The sequence below is a fragment of the Homalodisca vitripennis genome, chromosome 2 (assembly GCF_021130785.1).
Source record: "Homalodisca vitripennis isolate AUS2020 chromosome 2, UT_GWSS_2.1, whole genome shotgun sequence".
NCBI lineage: Eukaryota > Metazoa > Arthropoda > Insecta > Hemiptera > Cicadellidae > Homalodisca > Homalodisca vitripennis.
The window spans coordinates 46,164,958-46,187,158 of record NC_060208.1 but is presented as its reverse complement, the minus strand read 5'-3'; the positions used below and the strand labels follow the sequence as shown (position 1 = coordinate 46,187,158).

Sequence of the window (22,201 nt, the reverse complement as noted above, 5' to 3'; positions counted from 1 at the left end):
CCTTGACAAGAGCATCCTCGGTGGACTTCCCTTTCCTAAAACCGTATTGTCTCCTGCTAAAGTAATTTTTTAGTACCTATCAAGATAATTTATGAGCCGATTTTTAATAAGTTTTTCGATTATTTTGGTATCTGTTAAAAATTAAATTATAAACTTTACATTATAATTATACTGTATATTTTAATTTGACTACTATTTTATTAAACTGACCCTATTTGATGATGCAGTGGCTAATGTACCTTAGGGGACTTGACTCCTGTTTCTCAGTTGGGGCTACCTGGAATGGTATGGGAGGGATGCTCTGTCTGTGTGTTTTCTTTGAAAATTACTTTGCCAATATAGGCACGGTTATTAGTTTTTAGTAGTTTCAAGTAATTTCATCCATTAATACTTACATTACATTAATACATAAAAAATCTATGAACATTATATTAATGTACTCAGTTTAGTTTAAGTATCCATGGACTGAAAGAAATGTGGTTAATGTTTCAGGTGAGGGGGAGGTCTATATTGATCCGTCTGTGTACAAATTTGAACACAAAGAAAATCATGATCGCATCTTCATAGTGGGCAAAAACATTGATAAAATTGTAAGTAATTTATGGAGTTAAGAGTTTATTTTATGAATATTAGTTATATTTACTTTCTTACAAATAGCATTTTGAGTCCTGGCATCTGCTTCCTCAAATAATGATTTAACTTGACATATAAGGTTACAAATAAAGTAAACTGCTTACACTGTATGCAACAATCATAAGGTCAGAAGACTAAATTTATAAACTTTATGTTGAGTACGCATATAGTATTATCTAGCTTAGAAACTAAAGGTAACAATAAACTGATACAACAAAGAATAAAAGAGACAAATAGATGGACCTTTGATCTCTTCACACCAAATTCAACAATAAGTTCTTTAAACCAAAAGACACCAGTAACACCCTGATTATCGGAAACCTGGATTATCGATTATCAGAAACCTGGGTTATCAGAAACTACTTGAGAAGAAGTGAAAACAGTTCCAATACCCTTGACTCAAGAAGCTAAGGAAACAACAAATAATTGGTGCAAGTGGCAACCACAATATTATTTTGACAGCATTCAGAATATTTTTTTCGGGGGCTGTCAATGGAGGACAAGACCCTAACCGCCTTGCCTCAAGGCAGATGTTAACAAAGAAGAGCAATAAACTCCCTCCTCTTCAAAACCATCCAAGCTTTTAGTCCCAAACCCAGTCATAACTGTATAGTATATTAGTCACCATCTTTCCAGTCCTTCATGACCTCTATTCAGCTGCCATCATTTCTTTCACGTCTTATCTTGGAATGTCAGGGCCGCACTCACCAACCCTGCTGGCAGCAGCAAAATGTGTTTGCCCATTATCTCTCAGTGGCAAGTAGTGTTGTTTACTCCTGCCTTTGATTTATTTTAAGAATAAATAAGTTTATATTCCGTAAAAGTGTAAGTAATGTTATAATTTGAATATACCTAGGTATATTTCCCAGAAGTTCTTCATATAACATCATATTATCTTAAATTTTGGTTATTCAAAACATGTTCAGCCCTTATTATGTCCAATAATTGAGGTTTTACTGTACCAAGTGTAGGATTTTTCTTAAGTAATTTAAGAGTTACCACACAGATAATGATACTATATAAAAAGGACCGGCCGGATCCTTAAGTGGAGAAAGGCGGGGCGGAGATGGACCTGATGTATAATATTTGCAGTTTCTAGTTACAGTAGGCTTAGTTCCATTATTTAGAATAAGACTCTTTGCTGTCTTTAAAATAATCTAGGGCATTTCAAGCAGGATATGGATCAATGAGCTGATTCAGTCCTTGGACTTATTGTACTATCTAACGGCCATTTCTCATCTGTGGACTGAAATCAATGTGTCATCTATCTGTCTTGTGCAAAGCGTCCCTTGAACACAGTATCAGTCAGTTTCGTCTTGGAAGTCGCTGCGTCATGAAGTAGCAGAAGCGATTTTATTTTCTCTATCAAGGTACGTGTGTATTGAATGCTCCTTGTACATCTTGTTGGCTGTAGCAGTACTATCGTTACTCTCGTCTCGTGATGAGAGATGTCTCAACAAACTCTAAGGTTTCTCGATGGCTGTTTTAGTGCCATGTTGGGTTTCGATGCCCTTTATGAATTCGGTTGGCGAAGTAGTGTTGCTCTTGAACTTTGTTTCATGTTCGATAGACAGATGGATCCCTTCAAACTTGTGTCCTAGCCTAATGCTACTGACAAGAGGGAGGTGTCGTAAGTGGCCTATTCTTCCATGGACTCCGCTACAGCCTTGGAGGCCCTGAAGAATTGGAAGTGACCCTCCCCCTCCTTGGATAAAGACAGGCATGAAGCTTGGACAACGTCAGGGAGTTGGCATCATTACATAAACCCTTCTCTCCTATCTTTATCCCGTAACATCTTTAACCGTAAGCTTATCACTTTATAATATATAAGCTTTTAGATGACCTGGGTTGCTCCCCCCTCCCTCCAGTCTAGAGTCAGAATATAGACAAATGACAATCCATCAGTGAGCATGTCTTGTTATGTGTGCCCATTAGATGGGCTGGGATGCTCCTCCTCTCCTCTAGTCAAGAGTCAGAATATATAAAAGTGACAATCCATCAGTGAGCATGTCTTTTATGTGTGTCCATTAGATGGGCTGGGATGCTCCTCCCCTTCTCTAGTCAAGAGTCAGAGTGTAGGCAAGTGACAATCCATCAGTGAGCATGTCTTGTTAGGTGTGCCCATTAAATGGGCTGGGATGCTCCTCCCCTCCTCTAATCAAGAGTCAGAATATAGACAAGTGACAATCCATCAGTGAGCATGTCTTGTTAGGTGTGCCCATTAGATGGGCTGGGCTGCTCCGCCCTCCCTCCAGTCAAGAGTCAGAGTATAGGCAAATGACAATTCAACAATGAGCATGTCCGGTCAAGGTGTGCCTATTAACATATCGTGTCAGGCACGGTCACGATAAATGATTATGAACCATTTCCAGAATATTTCCTTTCAATCTTCTTTACCCACGACAGTACTCATCATCTAAAATCTCTTTTTCCTACATTACCATATGGCAACACTACTTCACTATCTTCTAGGAATGTTTTCAGATCTACTGAGAAATTATAATGACAATTTAATCAAAGCTTTCTGATGCCTGACAATACTTTCATCACTGGGAGGAGTCTGAATGATCTTTTAAGTTCCTGATAATCTAGTCTTGAATTAGTTGTAGTGTGAACTGGGTGAGCTTATTTATAGCTCATCCAGATCTATTGATGACTAATTAATTTATGTGTGGTAACTGTTGTAATGGTCATAATTCATAAATTATTTGTACACAGCATCTGGTAGTGTAAAATTTTATGTCACCAAGATAATAATCAGCTGTTGCTATAAAAATTGACATGTTATACGTGCATAAAATTAAAACTTTTTGATGCAATCAGTAGCTCTTCACCACCTCAGAAATCTTAAATGTAAGGATAGGTCGATGTGCATACCATTGCTGCCAATTAAACCTCAGAAGGTTAATCGTAAACAAAATGGGGGCGCTTGAAAGTTTCAATACTGATCTTATGCGCAAGTTCAAGAATAGCTTAATTTTATTGTAACCATATCAAATGAAGCTACAAAACTCCACACAAATACCTTCTTTAAGATGTATTCTGTGTCCTGCTATTTTTCTAAGGGAACGGTCCATGAGGAGTCAAATAGACAATTTTCAATGTAAACATAGGTCTATATGCAGACCATTTTAAAGAGCTAGTGATTTCAAAAGGTTTATCCATTACAAAGTGGTTGCCGTTTAAAGATTTTAAAAGTAAACTGTAAATTCAGCAGAAAATTCAGGGAGTTACTTTAATCAGTTTAATTTCACATTAATAATTTTTGTGGTTAGTAACAATAGGGCGACTGTATTGTAGAAGAAGCTGCGTATATTCCAGTAGATGCAATAAACATGTCAGTGTTTTATCATTGGCTGGGATATTGTCAAGAAGCTGGGGGAACAATTTCAACACCTCCTTTAACAATCTAGATAGATGATTTTGTGTTGCTATTTATGCTAATATACATATATATTAGGTTTTTACGACAATAAATAATTTGACAAAACCAAAAATACTGTCTTTTGCTGTTTTTAAAGTATAGTTTTTCAAAATGTCACCATTTTGTTTCAATAATTGCTAGAGAGCTGAAATTTTCACAGAATATTTGTAAAACCTACTTTATTAATTATGTAGACTTTCAAAATGGCCGGTGCATAAATGGGTAAGTAATATAAAATCAAACATTTTAACCTCTTCTGGGACACTGTATATTCATTATACATACATATATATTAGTACAATGAAAAAGTCAACTAGAACCCTTTTTTAATGATTTTATTGCCATACACGTGTTTCGGTATTAAACCATCATCAGTGTCCATTAGCCTCAAAATAAATTATAAACAATTAAATATACACATATGGACCATTTAAACAGATGTTTAACTTATATATGTGTGTGTATGTATGTATACATTAGCACATATCCATGGCTTTGCCCTTAATTTTTATGCAACATTTTGTACATTTGATTGAATAGCTCCCACGATTTCAGTAACATTTGAACTATTTTAGACCAATGTAGAAGAACTCCATAGTCGAAGTTCATAGCTTTCTTTGTGAAAACATTTGTCATGTAATAAGATAGTGTCCTATGATATTTTAAAAATGGAGTTAGTCACATACTAGGGCGGTTTGATAAGTCAGTGACTTTGAATTTCCCGATTAGTAATTTTAAATGCAACAGTGCTGCAGTCAACTGTAATCTGTCAGTGAACAACTTTCTAATTTTCAGCAAGCAGCGTAATGCAGTTGGTGTTTAATAAACGTTCAAAGCAGACAACCTTGTGAATTTTCACAAAATTGGGAAAAAAGTGAATTTTGTGTGCTGATAAGCATTACATTTTACGTAAAAGTTCCATCACTGAAACTAAGGAAAGACTTGATAAATACTACTGGAACTCAGTACCTTCTATTTCAATGGTTCAAAAGTAGTTTACAGAGTTCCTTTGTGGTCGTACCAGCACTAGTGATGCTAAACATTCAGGTCACCCAAAGAATTGATCACGCCGGAAATCGTCAATAAATTCTATGGAATGATATTGGATAATCAGAGGATGAAAGTGCGTGAGTTGGCTCATGCTGTAAGTATCTCATCCAAACGGATACATCACATTTTACACTAATATTTGAACATGAAAAAACTACAAGATGGGCGCTGCGATTACTCCCACTCGACCATAAAAGAGTGTTTAGCGATGTTCAGCCGTAATCTGGACAAGTTTTGGTGCTGTTTTGTAACTGTGGACGAAACAAAGATCCATCACCACACTCCAGATACCAAGGAACAATTGAAACAGTGGGTTGCTCAGGCTGAACGTGGAACAAAGAAGGCCAAGGTGAGTCTCTCAGCCAACAAGGTCATGGCCACAGTTTATTGGGATGTACAGAGTGTCATTCACATCGATTACCTTGAGAAGGGATAAATAATATCTGGCGAATATTCATAGCTTTTGGACAGATTCAACGTTGATTTGAAGAAAAAACAGCCGCATTTGCCAAAGAGGAAAAGTGCTGTTCCATCAAGACAATGCACCTGTGCACATTTGACTAGTCATGATGGCGACAACCTATGAATTGGACTATGAACTGCTACCCCATCCAGCATGTTCTCCAGATCTAGCCTAGCCCCCTGCAACTATTTTCTGTTTCCAAACTTAAAAGAAATAGCTGGGCGGTAGGACATTTGAGTCGAATAAAGAAGTCATTATTGAAATAAACTATTATATTGAGAGCCTTGAGAAAACCTATTATTTGGAGGGAATAAAAATATTAGAAAAATGCTTAACTAAATGTACTGAGCCAAAAGATAATTATATTAAAAAAATAATATGTTTATTTGCTGAAAAACATTTGTTTTTGCACTGATAAGTCACTCACTTATCAAACCGCCCTCGTATCATCTGGTACCTATTTTTTATTTCAGGTTTTGCACTTCACTGGTTCAAATTATATTTAATTTTTACATTATAACTATATTTGATTTTGTATTATTATATATACAGGGTGTTCACAAAAGGATGTTGCAAACTTATGTAGATGATAGTAGTCATCATTTCAAGTAAAATATATCCTTTAAATATCTGTCAATGACAAGTGTGCACAACCACTTTAACCCTCCAAGTGATACTCATATTACTCTACAGTGATAGGCCTTTTTATGATGATGCGCAGTGTTTTTTTGTTTTAATTCATAAAACATATCAAATATACCTGAAATATAACATATTATATATTAAAATGTTCACTATAATATGTACTAAATGGTAATGATACAGAAAAACTTACCAAGAAAATTTTTTCATTGTATTATTTACTAATGACCTTGAAAAACAAATTTTTCCAATAAAAAATTATATTTTTGAGGCTATTTTTCACAATTTCCATAGTAACATATTTGAAATTCATTATATACAAAAGATTCACAATTTAAGTTTGAACACAAAGATGTATAACACTTGTAGTTTATATTTACATGAAAATTGATTTTGAATATGTTTTTCACCAGCATAAACAAATCGAAAACTGCCAAAAAATGTACTTTTCATCAACAAGTTCCATATAATGTTTATTTGTATCTGCTTGAAAATATATACGACATAGAGTATCAAGTAAAGGAACTCTTTCTAAACCGTTTAGTATAAAAATATAGCTGAATTCCGATACTAGTTATTATTTTACGTCGTTTTTCACGAACGGCTCGGACCGAGCCGTTATCGATTGAGACGGGGTCCCTAACAGCTCGGTCTGAGCCGCTATCACTTGGAGGGTTAAAGGTAAGCTTGCATAAGCCGGGAGCAGCAAACATTTTGCCTATTGATAAGCATCAGCTGTTTTTGTAGGTTATACAATTTTAAAAGATACTAAATATTTTGCAATGTGTATACCGAATTCAACTGTACTTTTTCCAACGAAATCAGTCAACGTATAAGTGAACACGACCACTTGCACAAACCGGGATCGCCAAACGTGTCATAGTTGGAGAGGTATCAGTTGTTTGTTGCTCCTGGCTTGTGTAAGCATACCTTTAAAGTAGTCGTGCTTGCTCATGCGCTGACTGATTTTGTTGGGAAAAGTACCGTTAGAATTGTAATAAAATGACTCAAATAGTTAGTGTCATGTTTAATAAATATTATGATTTTTTTTATTTGGCTTTAAAAATTTTCAACAGACACCATTTTATTAATATTACAGAAAATAACAGAATTATTTATTTTTATTTTTCACTTATCTTTTTAAACCTATGTGCCAAATTTGATTTCTTTAGCTTAGCTAGTTCTAGATATATTAATTTTTTAATAAAAATTACAAAATTGCGGCTAGTGGCTATACAACACATTTTTCTACCTATATTTATTTATAGGACATTTTTTGCTTGAAATGATGAATAATATCATCCATAGAAGTTAGCGACACCCTTTTGTGAACACCCTGTATATATAATATATATATATATTTCCAACACATAATTGGAATTTTGTATTTAGCCTAAAGAAAAAATATAAATTATTGGTTTTATTCAGAACAGTGCAGATTACCGAATTGTATGGGTATATAGATATTGTTATAGAGAATTAAAACCTCAAATCAACATCAATAATGCTAGCACATTTCAATACTTAACATTGTGACATGCTCTTGCTTCCCAATCCATATTCGCTACATCATACTAATTCCTCTGTCTAGTCTAGGAATTATATCAGTATTTATATAATCAGTGTTGTATACCTCATCAGTGAGAAATGGATGTGATGTCCTCTTGACAATGTCTTAAAAATTGCATTTAGTGTCTCGTGTATTGCTTTGTGATGCCACTTAATATTTAGTTTGCCTTGTTGCCACAATGTTAAAGTAAAAAGTATTGTTATTATCAATGTTATTAAAATTTTTCACTCTATAAATGTAACAAATTTAAAATAGTGTATGAGTATTAATAAAACATACAGTCGTGCTGTCATAAAAAAATGTTTGCACAGAACATTTGATTATAATTAACAAACTCTTTCAATTAATATTTTGCAATTTTAGTGACCAGGGTTGGATTTTTAACTGCTTTTGAGACTAGTGAGGGCCTGTATTCATCCCAGGGGCCCTAAGAATGTCCATGTAAAATTTCAGTACAATCGGTTGAATAGTTTATTGCACGAAAGCAAAACAAACAAGGCACTTTCACATTTATAATATTATTAGGATAAGGAACTTGTTGTGTACGGGTTACGGGGAATCGGAATAAAAGACTGAATTAGTTTACATCATCGACTGTGCTCGGTTAAGGTTGGAGGGTAACTGAGAGAGAGACAAGGGCAGGACACTGGAAGTGGTAGTGGTGGTATGATCTGGTGGCGTGATGAGAACAGCCAATGGCATTTATTCAAACTGATCACCCCATATGACGTCACAGCATCATACGATCATACAGTTGGTCTTTGGCTGTGGCTTTAACTTGCCAGTAACAATTTATAATATGTATAATAATTATTATTATAATTATTATTGTAATTCAATACATTACAGAACTATTAGTTATTCATCCCGATACTATAATTTAAGGGGAACAGATTTTTTATTATTACTGTTATATCTAAGTTTTAGTCTACATTCTCCAAACATTCTTTATCTCTAATATATAAGTGTGTTATATTATGTGAGATCTATCCTCCTCACCAAGAAATATGAGTTGATGGGTTTGGGATCTCTGTAATGTACTTATTTAAAAATACTGCTTGAATTTAAAAAAACATTTTTATTTCTTTACAGGAGAAGATCAGTGCAGTATCCTCCGACCTTGCAGCTCATAGCTCTGTGTTTAGGAAGATACTGAAAGATACCGATATCGGTGAGGTTTGGATTTCTGATCTTAGCCCTGATGAGTTCAAGCTGATATTGACGTAAGGATTGGATAAGTAATTTATTAAGTTATTTGTATATTACCAATAGCTTTTATTGCTTTACACTAATCATATTTGTTATTCACCCTTTTACATCAAACTACTTTGTTTTTATGAGCAGTTGAACTAACTTGGTACCACAATGCAGTTGAAAACATCAAAATAAAAATTACTCATGATGTTATTTTTTGTAAAAGAAACATAATTCTCCAATAATATTCATTGAATGTTTTACTTTATTTTGCAACTTTACAGAGTTTTAAACCTGTGTACTCTTATATTTCTATTCTGATTTTTTCATGATATGCTTGCATTGTAATAGGATCATTTGTTGAAACTCATGGATTATTTGGAATTGAGTAACCTACATCATTTATTTATGTAATATAAAAGTTAAAAAATATCAGAATGTACCGTTCTTTTTATGGTAATCTTATATATATTTACTTGATATTTTGAGGTTCATCCTCTACAATGCAAAACTGCACAATTGGTGACATCTATTTTTATACTGTAGGATTTATAGTTTCAGCATCCCTGAAACTAATACTTCTGATTAAGGAATTCAATTTACTTCATATCTTTTTAAAAAATATTCACTAACTCAATGCAGCATAATTTTGCTACAAGCTGGTATCCTGTTTCCAATGGTTTAATTGAATGTTTTCATCATTAATTGAAAGCAGCAATTACTGCTCTTCAAAAACTGAAATCAAGGATTTATATAATCCTGAAATGTTTGATGTAGGCCTACATGAAAATATTTTACACCTAGTATCAGTTTATATATCTTCTATGCTACTGGATGAGGCAGTTGGAATTAGAGATGGGCCATTACTACTAGAACTGTCTTGTCGAGACGCTTTGTAACTGGAATGGTTATGGAACCATGACAAAGTACTGCTGGAACTGTCGTAACAACTTGTTACAAGATAGGGGTGTGTCATAAGCACTACTGCCCACCCATTGTAACGGCCAATTTTTGCATATTGTGACCTACTATATTTCTTAAAACAGTTTTAACCTCTCAAAATACAGCAGGATAGGGGAAGGTACGTGACAGTGTCTACTCTGTGTTTGCAGAAATGCACACAGTCTCCCCTTTGCCTTACCTAGCCAAGGTCATAGGCACACCTGCCCACCTATCAATGTGGCCAATGTTAACTATTGTAATATAAACCTATTGTATTTGCTTAAAGAGTTTTAACCTCTCAAAATACAGCAGGATAGGGGAAGGTACTTGACAGTGTCTACCATTTGTTTGCAGAAATGCACAGTCTCCCTTGTGCCTTACCTGGCCAAGGTACACCTGCCCACCTATCATTGCAGCCAATGTTGACTATTGTAATATAAACCTATTGTATTTGCTTAAAGAGTTTTAAACCTCTCAAAATTCAGCAGGATAGGGGAAGGTACGTGACAGTGTCTACTCTGTGTTTGCAGAAATGTACACAGTCTCCCCTGTGCCGTTCCTCTCCAAGGTCTTAAACACAGCTGCACACATCCTACTGTACAATACCATTTGTAATTATCAAAACAAAAATCAAATCCAATCAACAGTTTTTCAAGAGGAATGAATCTAAATACTCACTTGACATAGAGATACAAAGTCTAATATACTTACTTACATACATCCATACATAATTCTAAAGTGCTAGAAACTTGAAATTTGGTACACAGGTGCCTTTTGCCGCATAACCAATAGTTTGTCATAGCTCAAAACAAATTTTCAATGGGAATTGGAAAATCATGTGTTCTACAAAAAAAGTAAACAAATCCATTCACATTTTGCCCTATCCTCAAGGGTTTGGTCGCAAAACAAGTTTAAATGCAATACTTTAAGTTTTATATGAAAATGTTGTTTCTCCATTGGAGCCGAACCTTTTACTGTAGTAATAGTTTGGCTGCAAAACGTCTCTGGATGCAAATATTTTATAATTTTTTTGTGAAAATTTTGTTTCTGAGGTCAATAGTGGCTGAACAATAGGTTGTACCTGAGAGCAAAAAAAAAACTAGACAATATTGGGATCTACAAAAAAGGTCAAGTAGCTTTTTGTCATATATCCTTCTGTAAACCCTGAAAAGTGCTGTAAAATATGTGTTGTGAATTGGCAATGTTAGGAGTTTTAAATTTTAATGCGACTACAATTTGTGTAATTCGATCCGATTTTAGATTAAGCTTGTATTACTATTATTACGTAAACAAGTGACTTCTATACACTCGTTTGATATGTCGATATAACCCATCTTGTTGATATACTTCTCCCAGAAAGAACCATGTGTTCTTTTAACCCCCGATAACAATAACCCTTCCTCCTGGGAATTTCCTGGGTTCGCTAGATAATCTTCAGTGTAAATTAAACCCATTGATAAACTTATTCTGCTAACAAAGATTACTGTCTATCAAACTCAACCCTTTGATGAACCAATTCGCGTAGTTTACTTATTCTTATAATTGACTTAACTCCCTGAAGGATAGAAGCCCCTGTTCTTTAATCCCCCCCCCTCCGGTAACCTTACCCTCCCTGAGAATATTTTCTGGTCAACTTATTCTGCTGATATGAAGATTACCGTCTTTGGTTAAGTATTCTTCAGGTAACCAAAACACCCTTATCTTTAAAATCCCTGTTGTACTGACAGATTATACAGAGCCAAGCCCAGTACCTGGTACACTAGAAACCTGAAATTTTGTACGATTCAAGATTAACCACTAGAAAACACCTGAAAGCCAGCAATTTCTTAATTTATATTACTCTAAAAGTTTGCAATAGCTGACCTGTGCAGTCTCTTCTTCCAGGTTCTACCGGGCAAACCAGAGGTCGTAGCTCAAATCCAATGTCAGGCGTTTCAGTTTTAAATTTTCTACAAGAAAGGTTCAGTCTTTTTTTGTCATATCTCTAATGATTAACCCTTCAAGCTGGTTTGACGTGTATAAAACGTCATCCCAAAAGTGTAGTCAGCTGCGGTTTGACGTGTATTTAACGTCATGACAACATTCCGTCATGTGGTGAAACCTGTCGTTATTTTGGTGAACTATATCGGACTCGGGCTATATGGAATACGTTGTCGATAAGAACATACGATAAATAAGTTTAATGAGGACAGTAATATTAAAATTGATAGTGCAGTTGGTGAACAAAACTTGACTACGGCAGTGAATAAACCTGATTTCTTGTCTGCTAGAAAAATCAGAGAATATAATCCAATGCTACCACCTGCTCCAGTAAGTAAAAAAATAACTTCTGGAAATGTCAAACACAAGTTTATCAAGTCGGCAGTGGTTGGCACTGCCTGTGAATCCGGAGTGCGGCAGGCTGGGCTACATGGAAACAACTCGATGCTCAACCCAGTATCGGTTAATTCTACAGCATTGAGTTCGGTTTCGGCGGTCCGTGGTGTTGATTATGATACAAGGGAGCCTGAAAACGAACCGTCTGAGCCAAGAAGGGATAATACAAATAACCTTTTGTAGAGGTTAATTACAAAAAACGTAAAATGCCGGGACAGAGTAGGCCTAGGACGGGTAAAAGATGTATGTTTTTGACTGGTAGTGCTACTGTTAACAGTGATAAATTAAAAATTGTTGAAAAAAACAGACATATTTTCGTATCAAGACTTTCTGAAGATATGGAGTGTGAGGATCTAAGGCAATACTTGCAAGACTGTTCTGATGGTGGTAATTTTGATGTAACAAAATTAAAAACCAGGTACCCTGGCTACAGTTCTTTTAAAATCGGGATCCCTCTAACACTCTGGGACAAGGTTTATGACCCAGACTTTTGGCCAATGGGAACATATGTGAGTCGTTTTAGGTACCCACGTAAAAGTGCTTCAGTACCTTCTTTTTTGGATCCCAGTCAAGGGGCAAATACAATAAAATAGATCTTTCACTTTTAGGTGATGTTCTGGAGCAAAAGCCTAATAACAATTCAATAGTAACTAAACTGTGTGTTGATAGGCCTAACCTGAAAGTTACATCCTGTGATGTAAATACAATAATTGGGTGTAATTATAATTTTAAATTGGCTTTTTGGAATATTTGTAGTTTAACTAATAAACTCTGTAGCATTGAATTATTGAATAACCAACTTAATTCTGATGTCTTGTGCATTGCGGAGCATTGGTTAGCTTCCTCTGAGGTCCAGCATTTGGTAATTCCAGAGTATAGTGTTGCAAGCTATTTTGCAAGGGAACATCACTTGCACGGTGGAGTGTTTATTTGTGTCAAGCAAGGTATCGAGTTCTCCATCTTGGACCAAGTTCTTGGCTTCTCTGAGGAGATGACTTGTGAGTTGGCAGCTGTTGTGCTCCCTGTGTTAAAGACGGTTGTTGTTGCGGTTTATAGATCTCCTGCAGGTAGTCTAGCCTCTTTTTATGAAAAGTTGCATGATGTTTTTGCTTTTTTATACTGCATCAAAATGAACATTATTGTAGTTGGGGACTTCAATGTAAACTTTATGGCAGACAATGAAGAGACCCATGAACTATTAAACTTAATTGATAGTTTTGGATTAAATGTGACTGTGTCGGGTATCACGAGGCCAAATACCAACTCTTGTGGAACTGCGGGTAGCTGCATTGATAACCTACTAACTTCCCTACATCCTGATAGAGGACAATCGTCGGTGCTCCATAATCCTGCTTCTGATCACAACATCATCTTCTTTGTTGCGGATATCGAGACTGATGGATCGACGGGAAGTAGTCTCATATTAAAACACTTAACTAGACCTTTGAGCTTGTCTGGGGTATCCTTTTTTGTGCATTATCTTAGCCAAATTAACTGGTTAGATGTATATAGCCTTAATTTAAGTATCAATTTAAAGTTTAAAATGTTTCTTGACCTTTTTTTATGGGCCTTAAATTGTGCTGCTCCAATTAAAAACTTGAAATTAAAAGCTAAAAGTTCATGTACTAGATGGTATCATGATGGTCTTGTTAAACTTAAGTCTGAGCTGGATAGGTTATATTTTATTACTCAAAATACAATTAAGGATAAGAAGGATGTAATGGCAAAATATAGAAGTCTCAAAGCAGTGTACAAACGTGAGATAAACAGAGCTAAACTTTGTTATAACAATAGTGTAATAGATAGATCCAAAAATAAAAGCAAAGCTGCTTGGGGCATAATAAAAAAGTCAGCCAAAGTCAACAGCAGGCCAGTTCCCAAGTCTCATTTTCTCAGTCCTGACACTTTTAATGATTTTTTTGTCTCTTCTGTGGAAGATACTTGTAAAAACATTGGTAATAGTACCTATGATTATTTTTATTATCTTGACAAGTCCTGTAACTCAGAGACTATAAATTTTAACTTTAGTTTTAAGGAAATTAAGGTGGAGGAAACCTATGGAGCTATTCTTAGCCTAAGCAATAGCACATGTTTGGATGTTTTTGGTATCAATGCACATGTACTAAAAGCTGCTGCCGAACATATTTGTGAGGTCTTGACTTACTTGTTTAATGAATGTATTAATAGTGGAACTTATCCTGATATATTTAAGATTAGTAAGGTTATTCCTGTTCATAAGAAAGGTCCTATGGACAAGCATTGCAACTATAGACCTAGTTCTATTATTCCAGCTGTGTCGAAGGTCTTTGAGCGGTTGGTACATGGGCAGATTGTGGCTTATTTAGAGTCAAATAAGTTATTCAGTGACTGTCAGTTTGGTTTCCGTTCTAATCGCAGTACCATAAAAGCGGTACAGGCTCTTGTAAGTGCTTGTTTTGATGGCCTTGAACAAAAAAATGTTGTTAATTTTAGAAGTTATGACCTTTCAAAGACCTTTGATACTGTTGAACATAGTATTCTAGTCAATAAATTGAAATTTTATGGTTTTAATCAATTAGTTTTAGATTTTTTTAACTGTTATCTGACAAATAGGTCACAATGTGTATATTTAAATGGCTCATATTCAGTAACTAAACCTGTTAACTTTGGAGTGCCGCAAGGCTCAATACTGGGGCCAACATTATTTATTCTTTATATAAATGACCTCCCAGGAAATCTAAATGACAGCTGTGTAAATACGTATCTCTTTGCAGATGACTTGGGGCTATTGGTTAGTACTGAATCAGCCTTGGATAGTGTAAATAAACTTAGCGATAAGAATTCTACTGTCTTGGATTGGTGTTCTGCAAATAAACTTTGCATAAACATTGGAAAAGTTCAAGACCTACCTCTTAATTTGTACAGTAGAAGTAGCGAAAATAGTATTAAGTTTCTTGGAATATATGTTCAGTCGAATCTCAAGTGGCATGATCATATTAAGTATATGGCCTCTCGAGTTGCTAAAGGTGTTTTCTTAATTAGGGCATTAAAGGGCACAATTTCAACTGATTATTTATTGTTTGTATGCTTATGTTCATAGCTTTATCACTTATGGAATCACCTTATGGGGCAATACACAGTATGCATGAAAACTTTTTATTCTGCAAAAAAGGGCTGTTGGATTGATTGCTGGTGTATCTAACAGAGATCACTGTAAAGCTTGGTTTGCAAAGTTTAATATTTTAACCCTGCCATCCGTTTATGTATTAAGTGTTTTGATGTATGTTAAAGATAACTTGAATGACCTTGTTAGCCTTAGTGATAACCATAACTATTTTACGAGAAATAGGAATGATCTGTTGCTGATGAAGTGTAAATACACAAGCACGCAAAGTAGCTTTAGGTATCTGGGAATCAAATTGTACAATGCTTTACCTGAACATATAAAAATATTATCTAGGCCTAGGTTTGAACCCTCAATAAAAAACATGTTGCTTAAGAAGTGTATATATAGTGTAAATGAATTTTACAATGCTAGTAATAGTATGCTTCTTTAACTAGTTTCACATGTTATAACTTGTTGACGTTGTTATACACTTTTGTAGTGTCCTGACAATAAATGATTTGATTTGATTTGATGAGTTGGTCGATCTTTTGCAGCTGTTTGCAGTCGAAAATTAGTGCGACAGAGACAGCTGTATTGTTTACAAAACTGAGCATCTGACCTTGACATTGTGCATACTCAGTTCGTTCGCGCCGGTGCAACTTGTTGCTATGCAATGCGTTCTGTGATTGTTGTCTTGTGTTTTTAATATTATTTTGTTGAATAATATAATGGCAAGCTACATTTTATAGGTATCCCAATCAGTGTTGTAACTTTAGAATCACGTAGGAGTGTGTATAACTTACATTTATAATGTAGGTTATTGTGAAATGTGCAGCAACGTGTTGGTTATATATATATCTTTGTTTGGTTAGAGTGAGGTTATTTTCGGGAGTGTTATTGCATTTAATTTTTCTTTTTGTAATTCAATAAAACAATTGTGTTGATAAAGTGTCTACAGCCCGAGAAAAAAAGGTTTTTGTTAAAGGTTGCGAAAATATGGCGCGATCTGGAAAAATAGTCCCGCAGCAGGGTCCGGCTTGCATTTAAATACTCCCGCCTTGAAGGGTTAAGCCACAAAACGCCATAAACTTGAAAATTGGCATGTTTGTTGTAAATAGTATGTAGTTTTAGAAAATACGTGTTACTTGGGTGCAAAACAATCTTTTGTATTTTTTTTGAGGTGTTAAATAAAAAAAAGTAAATTACGCTTACAAATTTTACATACAAACATGTATGTAAAAAATATTTTTTTATTTTATATGACCAACCTTGTAGTTTCCTGTCTAAGCCTATAATTTTACAAACAAATTAAAAAAAGAATTATCACTTTTTACTAAGCAATATGGAAGTTACAGCTTATTTACTAAAACTATGCAAAAATAAACAAAAATAGCCTGGCCTTCAAGGTACCTGAGCAATATCAGGAGCTGGCCTTTGAGACTAGTGCAACTCAATTGGTCATTGGCCTTAAAAGGGTTAAGGATTTAATCCTTTTCCCAATCTTTTATGAGAGCTTTACTATATGAGAAAGCTACTCCACAGCCTGGCTCAGGTCCTACATAAGAGATTCTGTATCTAATTTGGCAAAAATATCCGCTTTTTCGTTTCCATGAATGCCCTCATGGCCCAGCACCCAACCGAATGTAACTGTTCTTCTCTGCCAGTTCCACTAGAACATTCTTATTCATATTTATTCCCATACTGTTTTCGAGTGAAACAAGCAGACGTAAAGTGCCTTTATTGCAGCCTGGCTATCAGAGGGGATTAAGTATTCTGTTCCTTTTGGTCTCATTTGTATGAGTCTCCTGGTACATGATTCTATTACCAAGACTTTCGCCCCTATGATGCTTATGCAAGCTAATCTTTAAAGACGTTAGCCTCTAGGCAACTGCTTTTTGTTCTATTTTCGGCCACCACACTAAAACAACATATGTGACCATTGGTTTTATTATGAATTCGTTGATCCAATAAATCATTTGGGTTTCAGTTCCCATTTCAGTCCAAAGAGTCTTTTAAAGCCCCAAGAGCATTTGTCGCTTTGGATAATGTGTTCTCAATATTTGGGTTTCATGTTAGCAGTTTATCCAGGACTACACCTAGCTACTTGAATGCATCAGTGTTTTATCCTTATACCTTTTGGAACAGGTTGTACAAGCTGGAACTTTCTTTTCGTGGTAAAGGTTTTCATACTTGTTTTTTTGGGTTAATCCGTAGACCTTCCCCAGTCGCTTATAAAGTTAAGAACTTCTTGAGTGAGGCGTTCCAGCATGCCTTTATTTTTTTTACAATAGCATCACCAGGTCATCAGCGTAGCATTGTAGACTTATTCCCTTCTCTTCTGCTTTTATTAAGAGGTTCAACCACTATTGCCCAGAAAAGGGAGACAGAACCCCTCCCTGGGGGCATCCTGTCCAGTCCATGATTGTGGCCGATTCATTCTTGAACTTTGCTGTTACTTGTATATTTTTTAGGAGGGCTACTATCCACTTGACAACATCTGAAGGATTATGTAATATGTGATCATTTAAGTCTGGAATACAATAGTATTCATCATGATGATTGTTAGATCCTTTATGGGGCAGAAGTTACTTGACAAATTAAAATTATATCTAGGTCACAATCACTAGATTATTAAATCCAATGACCATCTCAAGGCACCTCCCAGAGACCAAAGAAAAACTACCACTTCAACTCTCATCCTAGGTGGCCTGTAGATGGCAAAAATGAACAATACTTCACTAGCAGAAATCTCAGAGTCTCTCCGAGCAGTAACTTACTGGAAGACCTCAACCCTCTGAAAGGAAAGAGAGTTTTTAACCAGAATGCATACCCTTCCTTTCTCCATATAAGTCCAACAGAAATTTACAAGAACAGTAGTCAGGCAGTCAAAAGGCATCAATTTGCCTTAAGAAGTGCTCTGACTACTAAAAGACGTCGGAAGAAATATCTTCAATCTGCCTTTCTATTTGATAAAGCTTAACCATAAGTGCATGGGCATACATCATGTTAAGCTTCGAAATTGGATTTGTTTTCTATGTCCAAGCAGAATAAAATAATAAAAAATTAAACTAAATTATAATCCTTTAAACTCCTCAGTTGATGGGCATTCTGAAGATCAAAATTAATCTTTTTTGTGTGAAAAGTATCTTGATATTGAAATATTAACGAGTTTTCCTCCTTCGTAGATTAGTGAATATAGTTACGGCTCTCTTAACTTAACTGAGAGATCATGGGTTTAAATCTCGGGAAGGTACAATCATGATAGGAATAATAGCCATAGTGATTCAAACAAGCCAGCTGAGGCTTAAAAGAGAATATATATATTACTGAAAAACTAGCTTACCCAATCGCAACTAAATTTTATTCTTTTTCAAATCGGACAAGATACACTTATTCAAAGAACCTCTCACGAGGAATAATTTGCCAAGTCCACCTTAGGAATCACCGTTGGCTTCGCCATCGCAATCAGTTTTACCTCTTTAACTGTCTGAAATGTGGTTCCTTTGAGCAGAGATTTCAATTTTTGTAACAGCTAGAAGTTTGGGGTCGGTGGTCATAGTTTCATACAAATCTTATGTTCCTTTGGTTCTTCAGTGAGCAATTTTGGGACTAATTTCACAACCACTCATTTCAAACCCAAACCCTTCTTACAGAATTCTGTCATCAAAGGGGTTTTTGTAATCTAAATCTTTTTTCAACTCGTGCACTGTTAAGCAATTGTTAGCTTTGATTGTTAGTTAACCACACACGTTCAATTTTTTCAGAGTTGATAAAGGGCAACCAGAATACAGAAAACTTTCAACCGAATTGCAGCTATTTCTAAACTTCACAGAAGTTAGAAAAACGCCTCTGAAAGACTTGCTGTATTACATGAATGTATGAGTCATCTCTGCATGTATTTAAAACCAAACTATCATATTTTAGGGAGAAAAGCTGACAAAGACTTGAGAAACATATACACTGAGCAATGAAAGCTGACTTATTGAAGGTGTGAATAAGAGCTATTCCCAGTGCAAACAGGAGCATAAGAGAGATAATGTATACTGAAATAGATAACAGTATCTTCTAGATGTGTTGAGTATCGCATATTTTGCTTACAGCCCTCATGTTCCTTACATTCAGCACTCAATTATGAACAAAGACCTTCTTTATAACATTTTAGAGAGCTTTTACCCCTTTTTTTCTCTTTGTGCACTGTGCTTGTAAATCATGAAAGACCACTTTATTAAATAAATAATTTGTTGAACTCAACAACCAATCTACTAACCTTATTAAACTGAACTGGATTAAGCACAAACATTAAACTTGTGCATTTGATGTTGTTACAGCTAAACTGAATAGACACCAGTACCATGTGGTATGTAAATAAACTAATTATTGTAGTACACTGGTGACCACCAGATTGCAGAGTGATCTTGTTTAGTGGCAAACTGGATAAAACAACCAAAAATAAATAAAACTTGGGAAGTATAAGATGATACCATTTAAGTGACAATTCTGATTTTAATACTAAAAAAAATATCAATAAACCCAGTATGAAAGATACAGGGTGTGTACAATATTTTTTTACAACTCTGCAAATAAAATTTACAAACTTTGTATAATATTATATGGCTATCTTAACTATTTTTTTATCTAGTAACCCTCACATGCCTTTATTGAAGTAGCCCGTGCGGAGTGTCATGGAAATTTTAAATGCATATTAAAAAAAGAATATCCATATTATTTCAAAAGTATTTACTATTATAATGATGTAAGCCACTTCAAACTTCAAAAGCTTTATTTATTACAAATGGTGGCTGTTGAAATAGGATCAATATTCAACCCTAAAAAACTGCCATTTTGTATAGGATAAATGTTGGGTATCATTCCTTGAGTTTGTACTCGAAGTACAATATTTTCTAGTAGAGAGATTCCTAAAATGTTCTCTGATATACGTTAGAGATGTATATCAAGTACTATATTATATACAACACACCCTACCCTACCATCAGTTATTGTTTTCACCAAGTCTACCTTGTACAAAGTGTTCTAAAATTAATTTTATTGAACAATAATATTGATCCACAAGATTCCAGAATGGAAAATTGAAATTGAAACCTAAAAAAACTGTGATAAGCAACTTGGCTAGTTGTTTTTGTATATAAATTATAATTTACTGTTCACTTACATTATTGTGTCAATTTCAGATATGTGTACGGTGGACAGCTACCGATTCTGCATCACCTCACAGCAGCACGATTGGCTATAGCTGCAAATCGGTACAACATACGTCCTCTGGTGACTAAAATCTGTAAACTGATAGTTCCAATGTCAGTACCAGATGTGTTTGCAGCTCTGGTTTGTGTAGCTAATATGGACTGTCCACAGTTGAAGCCTCACGTCAACAAGGTAAGTTGCAGCTTTTCTAATTATAACTATCTCTGAATAGTCTACAAAACTATACAGTGTAATGTAAGCCTTGACTGACAGTAGTTTGTATATCGAGATTGCCTTAGACCTGACAGGAAGCAAAATTAAATAATCAATTAGTGTAGTACAATAACCAAAACCTAGTTTATGTTCCAGATTATTCAGGAGAAGACACGAACAGTGCTGAGATCAGAGCAGTTTCTAAATCTAGATGCCAAGTGTCTGGAGTACATCAGCAGACAAGACAGATTGTCTGTCACAGAACTGGAGTTGTGGAGAGCCCTCGTCCGCTGGGTGGAACATAAAGGTGATTAGAGATTACTTACTCAGATAAAACAATTGAAACTCCCGTTTACAGATCTTGACATGTTGACTATTGCAGACACCATAGTCCATGTGCTGTATGTTACACTATTTAAGATCACTCAGTATAGAGCCACAGTAAGTGTTCAAGATTGAAAAAAATAAAAACAGGAACTGTGCTTAATCTTTGAAGAAATGCATCTCAGCGATAATGTTGAAACTAAGAGTGCTACAATTAGTGGCACATAAGTTTTATTAAATATAGAACACAACTGCTACTTTTTAATCTAGTGGCCTTACTGTGAGATAGTAAGATAGAATGAGGTCAAAACTTGTAGTAAACATTTCATTGAATCCAAGTCAGCTAAAGCTCCCCAGAAACGGAATATTTTTTTGCTAAATAAAGGTAACACATCCAATGAAACTATCAAAAATTAATTTATTCCACAAGGGGTAGTAATTGTTTTTAAGGTTTTGAAAAAGTTTCTGGTTGTAAAATCTTTTTTTATTAGTTTATCTTTTTGTTTAAATTCATCCTTTTAGTGTCAGAGATTCAAAAATAGACAAAGTAATGTATATCTATGCCTTAGCTGTTTCTTTTACTGCTATAGATACTCAAAACAGTAACATACTCGTACAGTGATTTAATAAAAAAAATGTGATTTGGTGGAGCTATTCTATTTAATGAAACTTTTTTTGTATTGTTTCTTATCATAAGTAAGGTCAACCGATTGATTTGCTTTTACAGAACCTTTCCGTCACACCAGAAAACCTCAAAATAAGCACAAGGGGAAGATTCAGGGTATAGTGAAATCGTAAATGAGCTATCTGCACATCCAAGACAGTAGTCAGGATAGCTACATGGTATAAGGCGCTGCTTTTGAACACAGTAGTTGGCCTAAGAGCCACAGCTTCGATTCTCGCATTTGACATCAGGGATTTTTTTGTGTACACTTGGATGAGGGTCACTTGTCTGTGATAGAGCTGATGGAAGGGCTCACCTTACAATAACGGTGGTTGGTTTAAGTTGAAATTGATGGGATTAGTTTATTCTTGTATGACACAGTATCAAACCCAAAACACACCTTTTTTATTTTAATTGTCTTC

At 35.0% G+C, this 22,201-nt stretch overlaps 1 protein-coding gene across 1 annotated transcript in view; it reads left to right on the top strand.

Moving 5' to 3' along the window:
- Window positions 1–22,201, top strand: part of LOC124353878 — a 48,574-nt gene that overhangs the window by 6,426 nt on the left and 19,947 nt on the right. The window contains exons 2-5 of the mRNA XM_046803921.1: window positions 493–590; window positions 8,875–9,005; window positions 20,569–20,770; window positions 20,948–21,098. Coding sequence (XP_046659877.1) covers window positions 493–590; window positions 8,875–9,005; window positions 20,569–20,770; window positions 20,948–21,098 — 582 coding nt within the window. The remainder of the gene's footprint in view (window positions 1–492; window positions 591–8,874; window positions 9,006–20,568; window positions 20,771–20,947; window positions 21,099–22,201) is intronic.